Source organism: Thamnophis sirtalis, unplaced genomic scaffold (genome assembly GCF_051295495.1).
Source record: "Thamnophis sirtalis isolate CommonGarterSnake01/CBP01778 unplaced genomic scaffold, rThaSir2_p1.2 scaffold_3, whole genome shotgun sequence".
NCBI classification, from domain to species: domain Eukaryota; kingdom Metazoa; phylum Chordata; class Lepidosauria; order Squamata; family Natricidae; genus Thamnophis; species Thamnophis sirtalis.
In genome coordinates this window covers 32,695,224-32,706,482 of record NW_028261383.1, presented here as the reverse complement: position 1 = coordinate 32,706,482, position 11,259 = coordinate 32,695,224, and the positions used below count along the sequence as shown (strand labels likewise).

The following is an 11,259-nucleotide window of genomic DNA, read 5'->3' as shown; positions in this document are numbered from 1 at the left end:
TCCATCAGAACTTCAAACTGTCACTTAAGTCAAGGACTACCTTATTAAGGCAATTCTCCAACTACAGCTTAGCTTTATGACCAGCTGGAGGAGTGAACTGTCCATGGTCCTGAACTCCTTTGCCCTTCAACAAAGGATTGCCATAGACTCAAAATTGGAGAACCAGCCCTTTAAATTTAGATAGATAGATAGATAGATAGATAGATAGATAGATAGATAGATAGATAGATAGATAGATAGACAGACAGACAGACAGATAGATGATAGATAGATAGACAGATAGATAGATAGATAGATAGATAGATAGATAGATAGATAGATAGATAGATAGATAAAAACAGTAAGTGTTTTAAAAACATAAATATTTTAATAGGGTACCAAACAATATTATACTCCAAGCCAAGTGAAGCAGTCTGAACTGAGTAGTCAAAAGGACCAAAAATGTTACATCCTTGCCAATGGAAAGGAAATTACCCATAAGGGGGAAATACAGCGCCCATTTCCTCTTTATTAGAAAAGTAGAGCAGTAAACTATGACATGTTTCCGACATTTATATCCTTGTTCAAATAATCTATCCCAACAATTTCTAAGCAATGTGATCATATGGTGGGGGGGGAGGTTTCATGGCAGATGCCACCATGATGACTCTTAATATTTTTTTCAGCCTCCATCATCACTGATGCTTCTAAAACTGGGTTGGTGCTGACAAACCCTGAGTAATATAAGATCAATTCCCACCACAGAAGGTGATGCCTAAACTCGTGTGAACCTTCCAGGACCTGCCCTCAAGCTCAGCATCCTCTGCTTTGGAGTAAATTCTACTATCTGGAACAGGGTAAATCCATTAGTTCTCCTTAGTCAGTCCAGCATCCTGTTTTTTGGCCATTTTCTGAAAAGTGGCAAACACTTGTTCTATGTGCTGCAGCTCTGAACGAATGAAGGAAATCTGTGAAGAAAAAGAGAGTGTTAAGTAAGTAGGTGGGCCATGCTTTGCTAATCTCATGGCAATGGCTTTCTTTGAGCCCTATGACATGCTCTCAAAACGTCTACTGGTCCAGTGGAACCAAACAATCAGGAATCTCAGCATGAGGCTCTTGATACCTTTTGCTCGTGATTCATTTTGGCTTTTAAGGAGTTTTGCTTCTGAAGTTTTTCTGTGAGATTTGCCAGCCGTTGCTTTAATTTCTGTTGCTGGGATGTCAGTTTGAGGAGTTCTTTGTGAGGATCCACCATATCCTAGGGTGAGGGGAAAAATCAGGAAAAAAACTTGTAGTGGAAGATATAACCCACCTTCTAAACACCTCATTCTCCATTTATAGTCCTTCTATCTCTGTATCTATCTCTGTATCTATCTCTGTATCTATCTCTGTATCTATCTCTGTATCTATCTCTGTATCTCTGTATCTCTGTATCTCTGTATCTCTGTATCTATCTATCTATCTATCTATCTATCTATCTATCTATCTATCTATCTATCTATCATCTATCTATCTACCTACCTACCTACCTACCTACCTACCTACCTACCTATCATCTATCCATCCATCCATCCATCCATCCATCCATCCATCCATCCATCCATCCATCCATCCATCTACAATATCTATCAACAGTATCTATCTCTCTATCTATCCATCCACCCACCCATCCACTTATCTACAATATCTATCTCTCTATGGTATCTATCTCTCTATATCTACCATCTCTCTATCCATCCTCAGCGGCTGAAGGTGGGACTCAGCCTTCCATCCTTCTATCATCTATCTATGAGGCACTGGCCTATACATGTTGCCTGATGAGAGGTCATAACCTTTCCACAGTCCTTTCAATCACCTCCTTTCTTTGATTCCCCACGAATCTTGAAGCTAAATTGCAACCCAGTCTGTCTGTCTCTTTGTCCATCCATCCATCCATTCATCTATAGTATCAATCTCTCTAAGGTCCCTCTCTCTTTCTCTGTCTGTCTCTCTGTCCATCCTCACCGGCTCAAGGTTGATTCAGCCTTCCATCCTTCTATCATCTCTTTATGAGGCACTGGCCTATACATGTTCCCTGATAAGAGGCCATAAACTTTCCACAGCTCTTTCAATCACCTCCTTTTTCTGATTCTCCATGAATCTTGAAAGCCAGTAATACGCTAAATGGCAACCCACCTGCAGATCCATGTAAATGCTAGTATGATCATTGACTTTCACAGCCAGGCAGTTCAGAGGTAGCTCTATTTCCTCAGAGCTGGGGAGAAGATTCACAGATCCAGCCAAAGACAATGTTTGTAATGGCTCCTGATATTTCTCATAGGCAGCCCAGGGGGCCGTTTCTGAGCAAGCCAGATATACTGTGAACAAATAGAAAAAATTAACTATAACTGCCACTTTCAAGGTCAAGGACCCCAAGAAAAGAAGAAAACAAGATACTTTTGTTTGGGAACCTTGTTATTACCCTCACGTGGATATATTTTATAAAGTCTATAAATAAACGTCTAATAAACCTTGCAAGGAGAAACTTTCCTCCTCAAATAAACGTAAGTCTTGATCTTCTGCCTACCTGCCAACTCGCAAAGCATCCTTGGCCTGCTCTCGAGTTGCCATAGGAAAGGCGGGATGAGAAACTGAGAGACCCTGAGTAAACTGGCAGTAGTCTCTGCTGGAATCCACCAATGGGCAGAGGGGAGTGATCTCTTCAACCTGTGAAATTGCCCTGTTGCCGAATATGATTGATGACACACCCGGAGGAAGGGGAAAATAGGGTCATGATTGTGGCCGTAAATTACATGGGGTCAGAGCTGGCTTCACTTGGGAACCTGCCAACATGAAGCTCCTTATAAATAACTGGATTTCTTTTGAAGGTTGGCTTGAGACTCATGATCTGTCGGAGCCCTGACATTACCTTTGCAACGAACCTGGCCATAACTCAAGAGATATTGTGAGATTCATTCCAGATCATTGCAAAAAAGCAAATAAGAAAGTCAGCCATATAAATTTTGGGAGGGACCCCCAGTGCATATAATTTTTCCCACAAGAAAAAGACTTAGGGAAAAAAATTGGAACTTTGATTTTATATGCTGAGGGCAGCAAGACTACCGTATGCCCAAAAGTGGAAGAACACTTCGATTCCCACCATGGATGAAAGGCTACAAAATTTGATGGAGTTGGCAAAGATGGCTAAATTGACCGTTTTGATCAGAGAAAAGAATGTAAGTACTTTTGTTGCTACATGGAGACCACTTGTGGATTTTGTGCTTGAGGTGGAAAAAAATGAAACTTTGATTTTGGGTTTTACTGATTAGATTGATTTGTTCTTGCAAAAATGGCTAGTTTATATTATTATGGAAAAGTAAAAAGTTGAGGTTTGGTGTTAATGCTTTAATCTACTGCATCAGAAGGAATCGGAAGTCAACGCTTTTTTTCCTTTCTTCTCCCCCTCTTCATTTTTCTTTCCCCCTTTTCTTTACTATTTGCTTTTGTATTTTTGTATTTTATTCCAATTTTTTTATTTAAAAAAGTTTTTTTAAATGAATCACATAAATATTTCTGGTTTCTGAGTTCATATAAGTTATGTTTACACCACACTGCATTAACTAACTGAGGAATAGCATTACAGATAGTCCTCAACATACGACTGATTGCTTGGCAACCTCTCCCCATGGTTATGGCCAACCTCATGGCTATGACTGAACTTTGGGTGCTTGGCAACCAGGCAGCATTTATGGCTGTTTGCAGCATCCCATGGTCACATGACCAAGTTTTATCGTGACCCGTCAAAAGCGCGGACGGCAAAAGCGTGATCGACAAAATCGCGCCTTTGACGTCATCACAGCGCGACGAAAAAGATCGAAAAATTCAAATAAAAATTAATAAAAATTAAATTAAAGCAAGCCGATTCACATAAAGGTAAGGGTTAGGTTTAGGTTTAGGTTTAGGGTTAGGGTTAGGTTAAGGGTTAGGGTTAGCTTTAGAGCGTTAGCGTTAGGTTAAGGGTTAGCGTTAGGTTTTTCGTTACTTTAACGGTTAGGTTTAGGGTTAGGTTTAGGGTTAGGTTAAGAGTTAGGTTTAGGGTTAGGTTTAGGGTTAGGTTTGGGGGGCTTAGGGTAAGGTTTTCGCTTTATTTTTACATTTTTCGAACTTTTTCGTCGCGCTGTGATGACGTCACAGCGCGCTTTTGTCGAGCGCAATTTTGTCCTACGCGCTTTTGTGGTGGAACCAGTTTTATGACAGTTTGGTCAAGAACTGGCATTTATTTCTGGTTTCCAGCAAAACTGTACCCAGAGTGAACCACAGATTGGACTTAAACTGTGATAAACCAGGCTCTCTTATGGTCGTTAAGTAAATGACAATCTCTTATGTTTAACAAAAAACCACAATTATATACGGTACTTTAATTAAAAATACTTTATGCTAAAAATGTTCATCATAATTTGAGCTTCGGCAAATTGTTACCTCTTTTGCTAGTGGAAAATCTTGTAAAAAAAATTGTGATGTCTGTAAAGCACTATCAAGAAAAGTGAACAAAACAAAATATGCCTGTATCTATTCAAATATATTTTTGATTGCAGTGGCTTTAAAGTATCTCTTGAAAATGCAGGACAGACAGAATGGACCACATCTGCTGGTGCGGGTGCTACAATCCATAGGCCTATGGCTTAATTAATGTTGTCATTTTGGTTTTAGCACTTAGGTTTGAGGTTTGAGGTTTGTTTTATTTATATGCCGCCCTATTCCCTGCGGGACTCAGGACGGCGAACAACCCAAGGGGGAAAGGGAACACAAAAGTACAATACAAGCATTAAAAATAGCCAACAGCCACACAGATAGAGGGGAAGGGAACTCATCAACCCCAGTCCTGCCGACACAGCCAGGTTTTAACGGCTTTTTGGAAGGCCTGGAGAGAGGTGAGGGTCCGAATCTCTGCGGGGAGTTCGTTCTAAAGGGCCAGAGCTGCCACAGAGAAGGCCCTCCCCCGGGTAGTAGTTCTAGTTTTAAGATTCTGCTATTCATCTTCACTATAGTGTACTAAATGCCATATGCACTCCTGGTGATATCTTAGAAATGTTTTAAACTCTGAGGCATTTTATTGCTCTTTCTAGATAATATCTACACTTTCTTTGCTGTGTCAGGACTCCTTGCACATTTTTTTAAAATTCTTTTTATAGAGGTTGATTATTCAATTTGCTAATCTGTCTGAGAACAACTATTAGGTTTGTGGCTTACTGTAAATAGTATTTTATTTGAGTCTACCATGCTCAGAGCTCTCATTTGTTATTTCTGCCCCAGAGCTGTACATGCATTGAATTGTACACCATATTTATTATTTAAGATTATGTGCTAAAGGTAAAGCCAAGCCGAAGTGGCTCAGTGGTTAGGGTGCAGTACTGCAAGCCACTTCAGCTGACTGTTATCTGCAGTTCAGCGGTTCTAATCTCACCGGCTCAAGGTTGACTCAGCCTTCCATCCTTCCGAGGTGGGTGAAATAAGGACCCAGACTGTGGGGGCAATATGCTGACTCTGTAAACCGCTTAGAGAGGGCTGAAAGCTCTATGAAGCGGTATATAAGTCTAATAAATAAATAAATAAATAAATAAATAAATAAATAAATAAATAAATAAATAAATAAATAAATAAATAAATAAATAAATAAATAAATAAAATATTCCCCTCGCACATATGTGCTAGAGTTTCCCGACTCTAGGGGGTGGTGCTCATCTCCGTTTCAAAGCTGAAGAGCCAGCGCTATACGAAGAAGTCTCGGTGGTCATGTGGCCGGCATGACTAAACAGCAAAGGGGAACGGAACACTGTTTCCTTCCCACCAAAGGTGGTCCCTGTTTTTCTACTTGCATTTTTATGTGCTTTTGAACTGCTAGGTTGGCAGAAGCTGGGACAAGTAACGGGAGCTTGCTCTGTTACGCGGCACTAGGGATTCGAACCGCCAAACTGCCGACCTTCTTGATCAACAAGCTCAGCGTCTTAACCACTGAGTCACTGCGTCCCACAAGATTATGTGCTACCCATGAAGTATTACCCATGTAGTACCCTGCTAGAGGAAAGTCCATGCATCCACAGGCTTTGATAGAAAAATGGAGAGTTCAGGCTCACCTGTTGGTCGAGCTTTGGTTAGCTGGCAAGTTGCCCTCATGGAACGTATCACTTGGATAATTTGCTGCGCTGCCAAGAAGTTTGCCTCTTCCTCAGGATTACACCAATGTCTCTAGAAGTGGAAGGAAATCGCTCTTTAAAAGTTATCTTTTTCGTGCTGTCAAATTCTAGAACTTCATTATAATTTGAGAAAGAACTACCAATTTTTCAGAATATAAGATGCATCTTTTTCACTAAAAAAAAAAAGGGTGAAAATCTGGGTGCACCTTATACATTAAATACAGCATTTTTGGCCTCCCGAAACTCCTCCCCCTTTGCAAAAATGGCCGTGATAGCCTTTAGGAGGCTTCCAAAGTGCTCCTGGGGGCTGGGGAGGGCAGAAATGAACAAAAAATGGGCCATTTTTTGCTTGTTTTTGGCCCCTTCCCACAAGAGCATTCTATAAACCTCCTAAAGGCTATGCACAGCCATTTTTGATGAAAAACAGACCATTTTTGGGATGTCTGCAGAGCACAAAAACTCTTTTTTTAATTTGCCTCTTCAAAATCTTGGTGCATCTTATACTCTAGTGCGTCTTATACTCTGAAAAATACGGTAAGTTTGCCCCAAGTAATGGAGGTCACCAAAGGAGTTTCCAAGTGAAAGTTGGACTCACCAGATGTTCAGGGCTTGGGTACCTGGCCACACAGATACTAGGAGACGTCTCCAGGTCTGTCTTGGGAAGTCGCTGCCACAGCTCCTCAGTAAGGAAAGGCATGAAGGGAGACAGGAGGCGCAGAGCCAGGTCTACGCAAGTGTACAAAGTCTGCTGAGTAGACAAAAGGCGAACTGTATCTCCATTCCTTAGGATGGGCTTGACAGATTCCTGGGAAGAGAGACCCAACACATTAGTGGCGGAGTGTCATGTCCCTGTTGGAGCCTGAATCTGCGGGGGGGAGATGAGCTGGAACAGAAGCTGACAGAGATCGAGGAGGCGGCTCTGTTGGCTTTGGAGAAAACTGGGGAAGGGAAGGGCTTTTCAGGATCAGAAAGGCTTGTAGACAGGGAGGAGCAGGAGTGACAGAGCTCAGGCAATGAGCAGGGATCACCCACTCCTGATCCTAGAGCACGGAGAGAAGAGAGAAGGTGAGAACAACACAGACTGAGTCGGCTACAAGAGAGGAGAGTGCCCCGCCCCCCTTCACAAGGCACACCTGGGGACTGAGATGTAAGGAGGTGGGAGGGGCATTTGTCGGGAACAAGCATTGAATCTGTGGAGCCTTGTGTGCACTTGCCAAAGTCTGGAGAGTGTGCTCTGCCTTGCTCAGTTTGCCTACTTCGCTGAACCTCCGACTCTGGTTACTCTTCTGCTAACCTTGCTAACTGGACTTCTTGCCTTGGTTACTGGTTTGCAAACCTTGTTTGCTCGACTTCAACAGAGGCTGTTGAAGGTGAGCATGTGAGAGCTTTGCTCCAGGACTTGTAGTAAATATGGGGACGTTTGGGGGGCAAAGTTGGAGCAATAAAGCAATTAGACCTCTTCTCTGGCTGTGTTGCTTCCATGCCATGCCCCAAGCCATGCCTCACGGAGCTCTAAAACTTGAGGGCCCATGAAAACATGAGCTCACAGACCTAACAACCGAATGAGCTCTGCAGGAGTTAGATCACAACTCCTGGAATTGGTATCAGTTTCGAGAAGCCCGTTTTAACAAAAGACACTTCTGGGTAGTGTTATCCAACACATCCAGGTCTTTCAGGAAATGCACATAAAAAGAGCCCAACATAGAATTAATCTACTTACAGGGAGTCCTCGACTTACAACCTTTCATTTAGTGACCGCTGGAAATTACAATGGCACTGAAAAAAGTGACTTGGGATCATTTTTTTTCAAACTTACAACCGTTGCAGCATCCCCAGGGTCATGTGATCAAAATTCAGATGCTTGGCAACCGGTTCATATTTATGACGGTTGCAGTGCCCTGGGGGTCATGTGACCACCTTCTGCGACCTTCTCACAAGCAAAGTCAATGGGGAAGCCAGGTTTATATAACGACTGTGTTGCTAACCTAACAACCGCAGCGATTCACTTAACAATAAAGGTTAAAAAAATGGGGCAGAACATACTTAACGACTGTCTCGCTTAGCCACAGAAATTTTGGGCTCAATTGTGGTGGTAAATGGAGGACTACCTTTACTCCATGAGGAATTTCACATGGAAAAAAAAATCAAATCCCCCAAATTCTTGGACTCTGTGCATTTTCCTTCTTAACATCAACCTGTGCATTCTTTCGTAATAGAGCAAACTAAGATCATCCCCCACAGTGGTGGGATTCAAATAATTTAACAACCGGGTCTCTGTTCTAATAACCAGCTGGGTAGGTGGGGCTCAGTGGTCATGTGACTGGGTGGGTGTGGCCAACTCAACGTCACTCATGTTGATTGGGCACTTCGCCTTAGCTGTTACAATGTAATAAGGGTTAACCGGAGAGGCAGTTTCTGTAAGCACGGCAATAAAAATTAGTCTAGAAACAACATCAGAATGTTTCCTTCCTGACTTCCTTCCAGGATTAGCCCTGTAAAGTGAAAATAAATAAATAAAAAAATAAAAGGAGATTTCTTCCAACAACCGGTTCTCTGAAACTGCTTAGAAAGTTAACAACCGGTTCTCCCAAATAGGTGCGGACTGGCTGAATCCCACCACTGATCCCACAGCAAAGGGGTGATTGAACCCTGAATCAATGGTAAGCTTACCAGATAGGTACTGCAAAAATCTTGCATCCAGAAAAGATAAATAGCATTGGTCACAGAATGCAATTTGTAGTTCTCAAAGTGCTGGGCACAATATTCTGCTGTGTGATAGAGACGGCTCAAGATCCACTGGTCCATGGGAAATCTGGGGAAGACCTGGAGGCCGTACAGAAAGATAATTCACAGTCACGATGCCTATTGGGTATTAATAAAGATCCAGTTTCTTGAAAACAGAAGAAGATTAAGGGATTAAAAACTGATTGCAGACAAGCCATAAGTACAGTAAGGAAGTAAGGAAGAGGACAAGTTTGAAACTTGGGACCATTACAGACGGTCTGCAGCTTATGACTGTTTGCTCAAAGTTATGTCAGACCATCCAAAGCAGTGGTGAAATTCAAAAAATTTTTGCTAGTGGTTTTGTGGCCGTGGCTTGGTGGGTATGGTAGGAGAAGGATACTGCAAAATCCCCATTCTCATCCCACTCTGGGGCCAGTTTGCCTGTTCTCCGAACTACTCAAAATTTCTGCTACTGGTTCTCCAGAACCTGTCAGAACCTGCTGAATTTCACCCCTGATCCAAAGGTATTTAAGACCTGGTTTTGAAGTCCTGAGAGCCAGCCCCTCATCCCACACAGTAATATGAGTGCATTTATTGCCACTTACAGTGTCCTTTGATCATGGGACTTCTATTTACGTTTTTGCTGAAAAAGCCATTTATTTAGGATTTTCAACAAAAAAAATACTAAAATTGTGGCATTCACTAATGACCATGGATTCATTTAATGATTTTGGTGATTCCTTTAATAGCAGTAGCAATAGCAGTTAGACTTATATACCGCTTTATAGGGCTTTCAGCCCTCTCTAAGCGGTTTACAGAGTCAGCATATTGCCCCCAACAACAATCCGGGTCCTCATTTTACCCACCTCGGAAGGATGGAAGGCTGAGTCAACCCTGAGCCGGTGAGATTTGAACCGCTGAACTGCAGATAGCAGTCAGCTGAAGTGGCCTGCAGTACTGCACTCTACCCACTGCGCCACCTCGGCTCATGACCACTGGATAAAGAGGTCGTAAAATTGGGTCATGGTGATGCCCTTATGACTATCTCGATTGATAATCATAATGGGCAGGCTCCATTATGGTCATAAGTCAAGGACTATCTTTTACACACCGGGGGGGGGGGGGGATGCTATATAAGAGCCAAGGTGGCGCAGTGGTTAAATGCAGCACTGCAGGCTGACTGCTAGATCAGCAGTTCAGCGGTTCAAATCTCACCGGCTCAGGGTTGACTCAGCCTTCCATCCTTCCGAGGTGGGTAAAATGAGGACCCAGATTGTTGTTGGGGGCAATATGCTGACTCTGTAAACCGCTTAGAGAGGGCTGAAAGCCCTATGAAGCGGTATATAAGTCTACTGTTATTGCTATTATTGCTATTCTAGATTTCTCTTAACACAGCCCCTAATTTGCACCGAATTGCTCTCCATCACTGTAATTGTGCTAAAGGTGCTAGATGCTGAGACTGAGATTTCTTGTCAAACTCTAAATATGGTCATTTCTCAGTTGTGATTACATGACAAACCATAGCAGAAGCACAATCTCCACTCACACAGCTTCTGAACAATTGCCAGGAGTTAATAATTAACTTCTAGTGCAATAATGTGTAGTCTAATTAAAAAAAAAAGGACTAGCAGTGACATGATAGCACTGTTCCAATATTTGAGGGGCCGCCAGAAAGAAGTGGAGGGGGGTGGGGAGACAACCTATTCACCAAAGCACCTGAAGGCAGGACAAGAATCAATGAATGGAAATTAATCAAGAAGAGAACCAATCTAGAACTAAGGAGAAATTTCCTGACAGGGAAAACAATTAACCAGTGGAATAGCTATAGCACTTAGGCTTCTATACCACTTTACACTGGTTTGCAGCCCTCTCTAAGCGGTTTACAATGTCACCATATTGCCCCCAACAATCTGGGTCCTCATTTTACCGACCTCGGAAGGACGGAAGGCTGAGTCAACCTTGAGCCTGGTGAGACTCAAACTGCCAAATTGCAGTCAGCTGGCAGTCAGCAGAAGTAGCCTGCAGTAAAGAGTTTTAACTACTGTGCCAATGGCTGGCCTTCACAAGTTGTGGGTGCTCCATCGCTTTGAAGAAGAGATTGGACAGCCACTTGTCCGGAACAGTAGAGTCTCCTGCTTGAGTAGCAGGTTGGACTAGAAGACCTCCAAGGTCTCTTCCACTGTTATTCTGTTATTTGAGATAGTTATCCACACCATCAGGGGATCCAGAGTTCAGAAGGCCCACAATATTTGGGGACCTGACGTTTATTTATCTATGCCTTTTCTTAGTTCTTGACCAAAGACAGACAACATCCAATGATCTTCAACACCATCTGGACACCCAAAGTTAGAAATATTGCCTAAAATGGACAGAGAGGTCACCA

At 42.6% G+C, this 11,259-nt stretch overlaps 1 protein-coding gene across 2 annotated transcripts in view; it reads right to left on the bottom strand.

Moving 5' to 3' along the window:
* Positions 1-345: 345 nt before the first annotated feature.
* Positions 346-11,259, bottom strand: part of VARS2 (valyl-tRNA synthetase 2, mitochondrial) — a 41,559-nt gene continuing 30,645 nt past the window's right edge. For both annotated transcript variants that reach the window (XM_087708556.1, XM_087708557.1), the window contains exons 25-30: positions 8,823-8,975; positions 6,748-6,957; positions 6,093-6,204; positions 2,155-2,336; positions 1,103-1,237; positions 346-947 (exon numbers count right to left, since the gene is read on the bottom strand). In XM_087708556.1, the coding sequence (XP_087564682.1) occupies positions 846-947; positions 1,103-1,237; positions 2,155-2,336; positions 6,093-6,204; positions 6,748-6,957; positions 8,823-8,975 (894 nt within the window). In that variant the 3' untranslated portion in view covers positions 346-845. The remainder of the gene's footprint in view (positions 948-1,102; positions 1,238-2,154; positions 2,337-6,092; positions 6,205-6,747; positions 6,958-8,822; positions 8,976-11,259) is intronic.